General features: G+C 39.5%; 1 protein-coding gene across 2 annotated transcripts in view; it reads right to left on the bottom strand.

Annotated features, from left to right (window-relative positions):
• SOX30 (SRY-box transcription factor 30) overlaps window positions 1–13,538 on the bottom strand; it is a 36,185-nt gene extending 22,647 nt beyond the window's left edge. For both annotated transcript variants that reach the window (XM_004371257.2, XM_004371258.2), the window contains exons 1-3: window positions 12,545–13,538; window positions 10,132–10,371; window positions 8,602–8,781 (exon numbers count right to left, since the gene is read on the bottom strand). In XM_004371257.2, the coding sequence (XP_004371314.1) occupies window positions 8,602–8,781; window positions 10,132–10,371; window positions 12,545–13,538 (1,414 nt within the window). The remainder of the gene's footprint in view (window positions 1–8,601; window positions 8,782–10,131; window positions 10,372–12,544) is intronic.
• Between the last annotated feature and the right edge of the window lie 715 nt (window positions 13,539–14,253).

The raw sequence follows: 14,253 nt of genomic DNA, 5'->3' as shown, positions 1-14,253 counted from the left end.
TGAAGTAAATTACAAATGACATTTAATTTTTTAATTGAAGAAAACAAATAAACAGTCGACAAAATTATTTCACTCTGTTGCATTCAATGTGAATATACAAGGAGACCCAAGTAAGAATTGGACTTGTCACATGTCAACAATTTGTGACAGATATGAAAGGAATACAACTGCAGCAGGACATGATTGATGTGGCACAATTTTTTGTGTGTGTGTGTGTGTGTTTTTTTTTATTGTACTTCAGGTGAAGGCTTACAGAACAAATAGTTTCTCATGAAACAGTACTACACATATTGTTTTATGATATTGGTTAACAATCCCACAACATGTCAACCCTCTAACTTCTCAACCTTCTTTTTTTTTTTTTGGTGAAAATACACATAGCCAAAGATACACCATTTCAAAAATTTCTACATGCACAGTTCAGTGACATTGACTACGCTCTTCCAGTTGTGCTGCTATTCTCACTTAAGATGAAGGCTTACAGAACAAAATAGTTTCTCATTCAACAGTTACTACAACTGTTGCCCTATGACAATGGTTAACAATCTCACAACACATCAACAATATCCTTACTCAATTTTGGGTTCCCTATCACCAGCTTCCTTGTCCCCTTCTGCCTTCTGGCCCTTGTCACTAGACTACTGTACCTCGTTAGTCTCATTTGGTTTTATGGGGCTGTCCACTCCCAGGCTGAACCATGAATCTCGGAGATAACTTCACCACTGTGCTAAAAGGGTGTCTGGGGGCCATACTCTCGGGGTTTCTCCAGTCTCCTTTAGGCCAGTAAATCTGGTCTTTTTTTTGTGAGTTAGAATTATGTTCTGGATGTGGCACAATTTTTAAAGGTAGGTGAAAAAATTACGTGTTTGATCTTTCTGTTCCTGAAGGAGAGAGGACTGCTGATTGAGTTATCCAAATGACACACCTAGCCTAAATTTAACTAAACTCTTCCAAAGAAGTACAGATAGAAGCTGTAAAAATAGAGCCATAATCTAGTTTATTCTAATGGAATGAGGATTCTGTTAATAAAGAAGATACAGTCCTAGAACTGTGGTTAGAAATATCCCTGTTAGAAGCTGAAAGAAATGGGGGTCTTCTCTCAGCCTTACCCAGGTTAGACTTTCTCCTCCTTCCCTTTCTTCAGATAAGGCAGATAATGCCCCTCTTAAACCTGGAAGTAGGGCATTAAGGGACATATCCATCTGTCTCCAGGTGGCCTCTACCCAATGAAGTCGAGGCAACAGAGAAGTCCAGTCTAAATGAAGCTGTCTTGACTCTCAGTTAATGGGGTTACATGGACTAGCCCTCCCATCTGTAAGACACAAACCCTAATCTGGTTGTCATGGATTGAATTGTGTCCCCAAAAAATATCTGTCAACTTGGCTGGGTCATGATTCCCAGTATTGTATGATTGTGTAATCTGATGTGATTTCCTTATGTGTTGTAAACTCTGTCACTATGATGAGGTTGTATGTGATCTCCTTATGTGTTGTAAATTCTATCACCGTGATGAGGTTATACCGATGAGGTTTACAGGATTAGATAGTGTCTTAATCCAATCTCTTTTGAGATATAAAAGAGAGAAGTGAGCAAAGACACATGGGAACCTCACACCACCAAGAAAGCAGTGCCGGGAGCAGACTGCGTCCTTTGGACCTGAGGTTCCTGTGCTGAGATGCTCCCAGACCAAGGGAAGACTGAAGCATCACCAGGACCTTCTCCCAGAGCCTATAGAGTGAGAAAGCCTTTGCCTGGAGCTGATGCCCTGAATTTGGACTTGTAGCCTACTGGACTATGAGAGAATAAATCTCTCTTTGTTAAAGCCATCCACTCATGGTATTTCTGTTACAGCAGCACTAGATGACTAAGACACTGGTCTTTCCTGATTGATCAAGCACAAGGTAATTTCTCTCCTCGATGTTCCCTCAGTACCTTGTAAGTCTATCACTTATCATGAAATAGTGTAAATCTTTGTAATTATTTGCATGTCTAGTGCCCCCACCACAATCACCAAACTGGGAGCTTGAGAACAGGGAACTGTTTTATTCATGTTTGTATCCCCAGTATCTAGAACAGAACCTAATTAATGATAGTTAGCTAAGAAAGGTACAAACAGATGAAAGAAGGATCTAATGAATGCACCTATAGCTGATAGTACTTTGACCACTAAACTAGTATAAGGAGATCTAAACCTCCTTTAAACAACTATGAAGCCAGACTGATTTGTAAAAGCTCTCGAAGTTTTAAATGAATTACTACTGTAATACACTAAAGACATCTACTTCTAAAATCTAGCTCTAATGCAGATTTCTTTTTCCTACAGTCAGTACAAGAAGCTCTTAGTTCTCACTAAACAAGTACAGTTCTTTCTAGGCAAAGGAAACATAAGCTCCAGGAGCCATACAGAGCTCTAGGTAAAGTTCAGTTACTAAAGAAGGAAGGTACTCATCTTTTAGCTGATACCAAACACCATTTTATACCAAAGATATTCCTATAAAGTAAGGGGTGCCAATGAGATATGGGGTGATAATCTTATTAATTTAACAAATATTCGTTAAGCAACGCACATGTAACACGCACTGTTTTCGTCTGAGGACAAACATCAGAAACATAGATGTTATATGGAAGTATACAGAAGATGTTCTAAATATCAGAATTGAGGTTGCTAAACAGAAGGTTAAAGTCCACAATGTCTAGCCATCTTTGATATACTGAATAGGGAAGACTTGTGAAAAAGGAAGATCTCTGATACATCAAACTATACAAAAGGTATGGTAGAGACTAGTCAATCACTCGCTTCCTCTTCTTCTAGTACACAGAGAGATTACATTTTCCAGTCTCCTTTGCAGTTAGGAGTGGCCATATGGCTACCCAATAGACTATAAGTAGAAATGATGTGCACCAGTTATAGGACCAGCCCACAGAAAACTCTTACATACGATCTTCCCATTCTGCAGGTTCATGCACACTAGTAAAGTGGCCCTGAATGCCACACATTGAAGATGGCAAAGCCATAGGGTAGAAGCAGCCTAGGTCCATGATTCACCTCTTGAGAGAGAGCCATCTACCAGCAGAAATACCCATTTTAGACTTTACATGGGTAAAAAATGAACATAAATTTTGTTTAAACCATTATGTTTAGAGCTTATTAAAACAAACAAACAAAGAAATCCCATTGCTGTTGAGTCAATTCCAAATCATAGCAACCCTATAGGACAGAGTAGAACTGCCCCACAGCTTTCCAAGGAGTGCCTGGTGGATTCGAACTGTTGACCTTTTGAGATTATTAAAGCAGCTAGCATTATCTAATTATTACATGAGGTAAAGAGAAGACTTTTAGATTTATAGTACAGCATGAATGGGACAAAAGAAAAATTATAAGTAGTTTAAAATAATTCCTGTAAATTTCCTGACACCTACTTCCAAAGAAGAAGAATTCACTGCATGTACTGAATGGACAAAGGGTACAACCAGGTTTCTGTTGTGTGACTAGGATGATCAGTGAAGGCATGAACAGCAGAAACTGAGAACAGACCAAATTTCTCTACAAGGAAAAACCGTGTGGAAGTAGTAAGAAGGAAGAGGAGGATGAGTATGTGGCTGAGGAAAGAAAAACAGAGGCAGAGAGAGAAAGTGAAAAGAAAGAAAAAGAGTAAGAGAAACGCTGACAGAGGACATAGAGACAAATGGGAATGGAGAATTGGGAAGAATATTTAGGCAACTGCTAAGATAAGTGGGACTTTGGGGGGAGATAAAGGTAATGAGGAGCCCCAAGAAGGCTTACTATGTGTTGAACTATGTGATTCTTCCTTCCCTAAAGCCTCAAGGAAATCTACAATAAAGAGCTATATCACTTTTCAAGGAATTTTCAAGACAGATTTGTATTTCTTACAACACTGTGCCAGAATGGACCTTAAGTCAGAGCCAAGATTTTAGATTATAACAGTATCAGAATCATGAAGGTTTTTGTTTTGTTTTAAGCAAAAAGAGGTGGATAAACAAAAATGGCACCATATGTCTACTACCAAAAAATTAAAATAGTGGTAAATATTTTTTAAGTTAAAATTTTAGAGCAAATGTATGAATTCAGAAGAGTGAAAGATGCCAGCTGATTCGAGATGTCATAAGGAAAACCAGTTTCAGACTTGAGAAATAAAATGTAGACAAGAAAATAATGTAGCAGAAAAATTCACAGATGTACAAAATGACATTTAAAAGCCATGCTAAAATAAATATATCTTCTACAAAGTTCCAGAAATCTTTAATATAGAATAAATGAATTTGAACACGTAACATAAAATGATGGTGCTGGCATAACTGGCATCAAAGACACTTGATAAAAGAAAGATACCTAAAGAAAGAAATACCATGCAATAAGCTCTTTTAGAAACTAGAAGCAGGAGAAGAACTGTGCCATTATATATGAGAGACAGAGTAAACATAATGTACTGAACATAAAAATAATACCAGCCAAGAAAGGTACTACAGAGTCTATCGAAGAAATAGTAAAATTAGTTGTATTTGTATCTGTCATTTCTACAACTACTTTATGAGCTCTTTGATGGCAGAGACCATAAAAACTTCTATGTATTCTGTACCTAGAACAGAGTTTGACCCCTAATAGGCAGTTAATAAACACCACGTTGTCAGGTGCCATCAAGTTGGTTCCAACTCATAGCAACCTTTGTTCAACAGAACGAAACATTGCCCGGTCCTGCGCCATCCTCACAATTGTTATGCTTGAGCCCATTGTTGCGACCACCGTGTCAATCCATCTCTTTGAGGATCTTCCTTCTTTTTCGCTGACCCTCTGCTTTACCAAGCATGATGTCCTTCTCCAGGGACTGATCCTTCCAGATAACATGTCCAAAGCATGTGAGACGTAGTCTTGCCATCCTTGCTTCTAAGGAGCATTCTGGCTGTACTTCTTCCAAGATACATTTGTTCATTCTTTTGGCAGTCCATGGTATATTCAATATTCTTCACCAACACCGTAATACAAAGGCATCAATTCTTCTCTGGTCCTCCTTATTCATTGTCTGGCTTTCACATGCATATGAGGCAATTGAAAACACCATGGCTTGGGTCAGGCACACCTTAGTCTTCAAGGTGACACGTTTGCTTTTTAGCACTTTAAACATTAGGTAGTGGGGGGCAAATATGGCACTGAAATTTATTGTAGACTGAATAGACATCTAAGATGGAAAATTTCTCCAAAATGAAGGCGATTACCAAATTACATTGCAGGTTTCAAACGCATTGACTGAATATCTTAATGGGATAAAAATGTGATGGGATGATCTGGAGTAAGACAAATGATTGCTTACTAGAACAAACAGGTCTAGAAGAATACAAAGTAAAATGAAATGAGCTTGCTTGAGAGTCAATGGAGAAAGACTACTAGAAAATTCATGTATCTATGTGTGAAATATTACATAATAGTGATCCCAACACATTTAAATTTAAGATTCTGACTAATGAGAAAAGGCGAAAAATTCACCCTTGGGTTATTCAATTTTTAAAAATATAGATATTGTCTAGGAAAAAAAGGCTGATAGGAATAACTAAAATAAAAAGTTCATAGAAAAATGAAGGTTGTTTATATAATACTAAAAACCTAGGAGAAAACAATGTACCTTAAAATCAGAAAGTTGCTATGCTTAACTGGCCAAATCAAAGACAGCCCAAAAGGGAAGGGCATCTTTTTTAAAATAAAAAGCTTGTCCAAATGTGTAGAACAAAGAAGCCCAAGTGTGGTAAGTCAAATGCAAACAAAAATTAGGCAGTCCAAAAGAAAACTGAAGGAGCCACATCTGAGAGACCCCAAAGTCAATACTAATTGACTCTTTAAAAACTTTTAAAGCAAGAAGAGAATCAGTGGAGTTATTTAGTCATTACAGTATAAAAGGCAAACTGAAAAGAGAACAGAGAGACTCAATAAACCCTTTCCTACTAAAGAAGATCTTAAGATTTCTGAACCCTAATTAATTTCCATATCAGATAGGCTAAGAGTATTAGATGAACTATGATAATGCAAAGTTCACAGAATGTTCTAGTCCAAATTGACAAAATGAATATAAATAGATCCCTAGGGCTAGGTGACGTTCACCTAAGAATTGTAGAGAAACTCAAAGGTAGAACTGAGACACTACTGGATAAGGTAGGCACAAGTGGCCTCCACCACAGCACTTTTAGAAAGTCAACATAACACCCATCTATTGGAAGTGGTGACCTCGGGAACTTTAACTTGGTGAGTTTATTTTCTACACCTTAAAAGCTGGTGAAATCTATACAATATCATATTAGTGAACAAAACTTGCCAGAAAAAAAGAGCAAATTGTTTCTGTAAGAGAAAAATCATACCTAACTTGATATCTTTCTTCCATGGAAAAAAGCAAATATGCTTGAAAAACAAAATTACCATAAGTTCATATTAGAATATAACTTAAAATTAGTTGAAAGAAACAAAAAAGGGAAGGTATCAAAATTCACATCTACAGATAATAATAGATTAGAAGTATAAATTCTTAGGGATTTGTGCTATAATTTGTTCTTACTTAACAGTTTTATAAATGATTTAGAATATGGAACATATAGTGAAATTTCCAAATTTGGATGTGATACCAGCTCCTCTGAGTAATAAAGGCCAAGCTGATAAGAACAAACTACAGGTTTGTTCAAAGTTGTATGACTGGGCAGCACAGCAGCAGATCAACCTCATCATTAATTATCAGATATATATCTGGGAAAATCATTCCCAAATTATGCTTATAAGATAATGAGCTCTGTTTATCATTTGAGATCCAAGAAAGAATCTTTATAGCACCAAAAATAAGGGATATTACAAATAAACTAAAAATCATTATCTTGCCTTAGATTTGATTCCTGTTGTGTATAGCTCTGAAGTGCTTCCTATAATGTCTGCCATACTTAAATACAACTCATGGATCCAAGAACCCCACCAACATTAGAAGAAAATCTTCCGGTTTCTACCCAGCCAGTATCTTTGCCCAGAATTGCATAAAATTAATATTATTGTATAAAACTCTCAGCGACCTCAAATAGGGAACTTTGATAAATCTGGTTGTGGGAAGAGAAAGTATACAGCATTTAATGGTGTTAAGAAGCAGATGGAAGGGAGGTCTTGGAAAAACGGATAAAGAGAAGAAACATATAATAAAAACAGAAACCATAACACTGCAGAAAAAAAATAAGTGAATGAAGACACGATTAAGCCTGGGTTGACATACAGGATTAAAGGAGATACTAGCAAATAGTGAGGTGTGAGAGCCCTGATTGCTGGGAGAGAACTAGGCTACAGGATCTGCTTTCCGCATCTTTCTCTTGAACCTAGGCATCCTGAATGTGGCTTTGCTGTTACTGATTGCTAAAATGATACATGGAAAAAAGAACTGAAAATGCATAAGAGTCTAATAAGTTAATTTCCAAGATATCTAAACCTCTCAGCACATAGCAATGGTCTTATTATCAGAAGGGTCTGAGCAGGTGGAACTTGGAAAGAGCAGTAGTTTAAGGTGAAGTGATAGCAAGTAGTGAATGTATAAAGCTCTCCCTAAGAGGACGTTGGTGTAGTGGTTAAGACCTTGGCTGCCAACCAAAAGGTCGGCACTTCAAATCCACCAGCCACTCCCTGGAACCCCTATGGGGCATTTCTACTCTGTCCTATAGGGTCGCTATGATTCAGAATTGACCCACAACAGCAACAGGTTTGGTTTGTTTTTGGTTTTAAGAGATGGTTAAGGCCCCTAGGTGGTGCAAATGGTTTGTGTTCGGCTACTAACCTAAAGGTTGGTGTTTGAACCCACCCAGCGGTGCCAAGGAAGAAAGGCATGGCAATCTGCTTCTGTAAAGATTCCAGCCAAGAAAATCCTATGGAGTTTTACTCTGTAACACATAAGTTCACCATGAGACAAAATTGACAGCAATGGGTTTGTTTTTTGTTTTTGTTTTTAACAGATGGTTAAGGTAGGTTCAGAAAGAACAAACCAATGATGAATAGCACTGCAACAAGTTATTAAGATATTAGGTTCTCAGTTTGGGGCTGTTAAAAGCAACAGACAGGAATGTTTTGAAGAACTAATAATAGAGAAGAGATTTAGAGAAAGACAATATAATGAACCAAACAAATATTTGGTAGAAAATAGATTATTTCCATTGTTTTTCTAGAGCAGGAAGGGAAGGGTCTTAACAGATCAGTCATCGTTACTAAGTTCCAGGACATGATGCTTCATGACCCCATTAGCAAGGCATTCTTTTATGCTGATAGTAAAAGGACACTTCTATTTCCTATTAAATTAACTCAGTCATTTCCTGCATTATCTGCCTAATCTATGGACTCATCCTGATTTGCTTAAAAGATCTGAAGCTTTAGACATGGAATGTTTCCTACTCTTCCAAATCAGGTGCTTTGATGTTTACTGAAAATTTTCCTTCTCTGATTTAATTTTCTTACTTTCTCTAGATTTTTTTTCTTAATATTGTTTTAAATTCTTACACCTAACGGAAACAAAATTTCAACTTAACAGGTAAATTTTTCACACAGCCATTAAAAAGTAGTAATCTACAATAAAACCGACTCACCAACTGGATGAGTGATGGTGTTCTGCAGGCTGGGAATAACCACCGAGTAGGTAGGTGAGCGATAAGGATAAATTGTTGTAGGATTTGTAGAGATGATATTCTGTGTGGTACCAGAAAATACATTGGAAACACTTAGAGGGAAGCGTTTTCGCTTCCCTGGACGAGGCTGATAAACCCAACCTACAGAAAAAGATAAACTATTTTTAATAAAAATGTGTAGACCCCTTTAAATAGTTCTTTTCACATTAAAATCCAAAGCACTTCAAAGTTTAAAAAAAAAATAAGTTGTCTAAGGTATATTTTCCAGCTCTATCATACTATTTCTGTGAATGACTCCTTCACTGTGCATTTTAACGTACATATCCATATAGCTCTGAACTCGTGGCCAATGCTGTAAATCCATAATGTAAAAGCAAGGTCAAATTTCTTATATTCAAAGACACGTATTGAATCTGTAGTAAAATCAACATTAAAGCCATTGAGCTTGAATCCAAAAGCCTTTGCTCTACCTATAAAACAATGCCCCATAAGACATTATTCATCTCCTGTTTCCTCACTTTCTATAAGATACAACTGTGTATATCTTACAATGTAATGGTCACTAATGACCAGTCACAACTATTTTTATGCCTGGCTCAAGAAGTCACTTTTTTTAGAGTTGGCAATTTCCAAGTCCACAAATAACCCAATTTCCTTTCAAGGTCAGAAGAATGGGGTTATGGCAGTTGTAGCCACTGTGTAACCAAAAGAATCACTGGTTCTCTGTAGTCACTGCCTCTGATCTTTCCCCTAGAATCTCTCTGCTCATATTTCAGGAAAAAAAAATTATTCTTTTCCCACCATGCACAGTCATGTTGGCCACACATTGTGCATTTACCCAAGCTGAATCTCAATGTCGTCACTGGTGGGTAGGAATCAGATTCACTCAAAACTATATCGAGATGGGGATAAATGTATCAATCAGAAGGCAGGACTATGTTCTGATAACCATATTAGAATGGGGTGTGATGTTAATCCCTGCATTCTCATTATCTTTAAGTGCGCACTACATATTTTTTCCATTGCTATGATTTTAACATCTCATTTTCTTGTATGTTTGCAAAATTATGGCATAGAAATAAATTTCAGCTTTCCCCAGTCATCCAAATAAAAATTCGAAAGATCCTGATATGTTCCCATAATTCTTTGAAAGCAAAAACTCAGAAAGTATAGTTGAGGAAGAACTCTGGAGCTTTATCTATCTTCATTAAGTTTATATCTATATCTATTTAATCAAAACCACAGTAAAACTGTACGTCCATTGGCTTGTATTAGTTGATAAATATGAGACCAGATAGTTTACTGCTTGATTTTATTTAAGGAAACCTATATCCAGTACCAATTCGATCATTACTATAATATTTATTGCACATATCAGAGTAGAAAAAATGATGCATTTTTGCCTTTCAATCTCAACCTAACCTAATCTTTACCTAAATAAATTAATTTAAAATAAATTAGAAAAAGGCTTTGTTCATTTCGTTTGATTACCAGGAAATTCCTCTCTGTGCTTTTCTTTTATCTTTTGTGCTTCATCATAATAAGGTTTCTTTTGTTCTTCACTAAGTTTGTTCCACTCTAACCCGAGCTGGACACTGATTTCTGCATTGTTGGCTGCTGGGTTAGCTTTGGCTAGTGCTGGCCGGTGGATCCTTGCCCAAACCATAAATGCATTCATGGGTCGCTTCACATGACCATTTCTGTCCTTACTGAAGGGAGTATCTGGTATTCCTACATGACAAAAATTAAGAGACTAAATTAATGTGCCACACACACACACAATTTTAAAGTGAAGTGCACCTCCATCTATGTTTATTTCTAACGTATCTGGAGAAAACATACAGTTCAATATAGCCAGAGAACTGCCAATATTCCAGAATTCCTCATAACCCCTGAACTCAGCATTCTAAACTATAGCTAAGAATGACTCTCCTTTTCCTCAAAGAGAATAATATGCTAGTTGGAGACAGAGTAAACTGCTGGCTTATTACTTCTTTGAGTTTTATTAATACCTCTAAAAATAATTAACATTTTATTTATTTCCCATTAAAAATATTCTATCACTAGGAGGAAGGAACTATGACTTATCCATGACTAAACCCATTGTCACTGAGTCAATTTTGACTCATAGTGACCCTACAGGACAGAGTAGAACTGCCCCATAGGGTTTCCAAGGAGCAGCTTGTGGATTCAAACTGCCAACCTTTTGGTTAGCAGCCAAGCTCTTAACCAGTTCGCCACTAGGGCTCCTTATTCATGACTATAATCCTAGAATTAGATAAAGCAAATCAAAACCATTGCCGTCAATTCCAACTCATAGTGACCCTATAGGTCAGAGTGCAACTGCTCCATAGGGTTTCCAAGGCTGTAAATCTTCACGGAAGCAGACTGCCACATCTTTCTCCCGAGGAGTGGCTGATGGGTTCAAACCCCCAAACTTTCAGTTCGCAGCCGAGAGCTTAAGCACTGAGTCACCAGGGCTCCTTAGCATTAGGTAAACCAAAAAAACCAAACCCACTGCCATTGATTCAATTCTGACTCATAGTGACCCTACAGGACAGAGTAGAACTGCCCCACATTGTTTCCAAGCAGCGACTGGTGGATTCGAAGTGTCCACCTTTTGGTTTAGCAACTGTAGCTCTTAACCACTATGCCACCAGGGTTTCCAGCATTAGGTAGGGGCTCCCTAAATGCCTAACAGAACTCATTTACATGCCATGGTGGTGTCCATTCAAGCAAAAATATTTATAATATACTATCTTAGTTGTAGTTCACTATGAGGGTGAAGCTCTTATCAAGATGTGTCATCATCACTAATATGTTGGGAGAAAAATAAGACAAAAATAATAAAAGTGACTTGCTGAGAGTCACAGAGCCAGTTGAAATTACAAGGAAGTTAGCTAAATTCACATCTGTTATGTAGTTCATCCAGAAAAAGACTATCTATAAACTTACTATAGTTTATTTTAGAGTTAGGGGTCGGAATCGACTCGACAGCAATGGTTTTTTTTTTTTTTTTTGGTATATAAAATTTTTCAAAACATGCAAAGAATGAAATAAGCAGTACTAAGAAAGCATTCCCTTTCTTTCTCTTAGAAAATGAAAATAAAGTTTAAAAACTACAAAAGACAAGAGCAAGGTAGTGGGAAGCATCATAAAAGAAAATACAAACAAAAACAATAAATATAAAAGTTAATAAAATATAAACTGAAGTATAATATGACTTTCTAAGACATTCATTGGTGCTGTGTTCTATCTGAACTAAATCATAATATAAGAATTTGCTAACCACATATTTGGAAATACTGGATAGAAATAAAATATTTGTAGTTGTTACTGCTGTAACTGTAGTCATTTCTCTAAAAACAAAATTTTCTAGCTTATTCTATAGTATCTTCATTTTCAATATATGTCTTTGGCTTTTAAAAGAATAAATAGTAAAGTGTTAAATTTAATCATGCACTATTTCCTCTTAGAAAAATGTTTACTGTTCATTTTAAATAATCCCTATGATTGGTATAAACTTTTCTGTTTCTTGATTCAAGTACTAAGCCACTCTAAGACAATATTTTTAATGTGGATTATTCGTAGCATATAAACCTAGGGTTTTGGGTTGTCTAGCAAGAATATTTCTATTTTTGTACATAAACATTAGTCAGATCTAAATCTTATACGTTTACTGGGCCTTAAAAAATACTTATTTTTTCAACGTTTGGGAATGGTGAGCTTGTTAGTGTATTCTACGTACAAGTCAATCAGAAGTGATACCTGTGCAGCCTTTCCCCTGAAAAGAATCAGTTCCATGATTTTATTTTTCTAGTTTAGACTTCTGAACTGCTGACATGTCAACTATGGGGCAAGACAGGCAAGGTTTTGAAAACCAGATTCCCCTGCCGTCTAATACCTGCATCTGAGGGAAGCACGGTGAGCGGGACATCTTTGGTTTCAATTTTTACAGAAGGCTCCAGTAAGGACTGCATTTTAATAGGCACTGGTGTCAGGGGAACCTTGGTCAATCTTATCAGCTCTGAAGGTGGAGGTCCCTGAAATTGGATCCGAGCCCCAGGGAGGACGGTGTGGAGAGTCAAAGGGATCCTGAGGTCTTGCTGGTGCGACCCAAAGCCACTGGCTGGCTGGGCCAGGATGACTTCCTTGCTGCCATGGATCAAGCCATTGGACGCAGGCTCCGAGCTGAGCCTGCAGTCCTCGCGGAATCTCTCGGGTTCCTCGGTTTTGATGACTCCTTCTCTAATGGTCACCAGGCTTTTGCCTTCACCGCCTTTCCCCACGTCTCTCATGACCTCCTCCGTCTCCAACTTGTCCTTCTTCTCGTCCCCTCGGCGGCTGTTGAGAGCTGACCCGGGGCCTTCCACTTTGGCCACTCGGGAAGGCCTGGGTCCCGCCTCGACGACCCTCCGAGGCCCCACCGACGGTTCCAAGCCGGGTCCGGGCTCCTGCTTCTCGGCCTTGACGTGCAGCGCTCGGGGCTGCACCGGGTGCACTTCGGACCTGCAGGGGGCGCCCTCGGACGCGGGCGGCTGCTGCAGCGGCAGAAGCTCGGGTCTCAGCTGCAGCAATCGCGCCTGCGCGGGCGAAGCAGCGACTTCGTCCCGCGGCTGAGGTAGCAGCAGCACCTGCTCTGGTTTCACCTCCAGCAGCCGCCGTGCTGGTGTTGCAGGCTGTGCGCCCGACGCCGGGGCCTCTCCGCACGACGAGGCCACGGTGGCAATGGCAGCGGCACACAAGGCGGGCGGCGACGGAGAGGCCTCGACGGCTGCTGTCCGAAAGGAGGTACCCTCGACCGGCAGCGGGGGCGGAGCGGGGCGCAACGGGCGCGGCGGGGTCGCCCGCGGCAGTTGGCGCGGCTGAGGCGGCGGCTCCGGCCTGGCTCTCTCCATGGGGGGAGGGGGACGCCCGGTCTGGTCCCTGCCTGGATTGTGAGCTCAGCCGTTTGTTGGCTACCTTCCCCCTCCCCCTTTCAGTTAAGACTCTTCCAAGGCTTTTGCTACCCAGAACCCTAAGCGGCTCAAAATGCTGCCCACAGTCTTGGTCGCACCCAATCACAAGCGTCCCGGTATCCCCAGCCCACCAATCACAGGCGCATTCTGTGGTCCCACCCGCCCTCGCCTATAGCCTCGCGCTGGGCCCTCGAATCACCCGCGATGGCCAGGGCCACAGCACGTGTTGCCCATTTTCCTCTCTGACTCTCCGTCTCTTCCGGAGTTCTCTTCTGGCAGTTGTCCTTAGTTACCCTTCTCCCGCCCACAGCGCCTGACAATGGCGTTGCCCAGGAAACGTTGCAGTTCCACGCCACTGCCCTCCCGGGGGATAAAGTCACACGGCCCCTTACTCGGGAAACTAGGTCTTGTGCATGCGCTCTGCGCGGCAAGAACATACTTTTTGTAGTGGACATCACCGGGGCCTTTGGATCTTTGCCAATGAAGAAAGGGAAATTTCTTAAACTTCTTAATAAAGCAATTAATTAATTGATCTTGATGGGAAGAGTGGTTGACCTTGTGTCGTTACTGTACTAGTTAAATTTTCAGTTAATCTCCAGGTCTTGTAGGCCCTACTTCCAACATACATCCCCAGTTCATCCCTTATTTGGGTCTC

Source organism: Trichechus manatus, unplaced genomic scaffold (assembly GCF_000243295.1).
Source record: "Trichechus manatus latirostris isolate Lorelei unplaced genomic scaffold, TriManLat1.0 scaffold00011, whole genome shotgun sequence".
NCBI classification, from domain to species: domain Eukaryota; kingdom Metazoa; phylum Chordata; class Mammalia; order Sirenia; family Trichechidae; genus Trichechus; species Trichechus manatus.
This window is presented reverse-complemented; position numbering and strand designations above follow the sequence as displayed.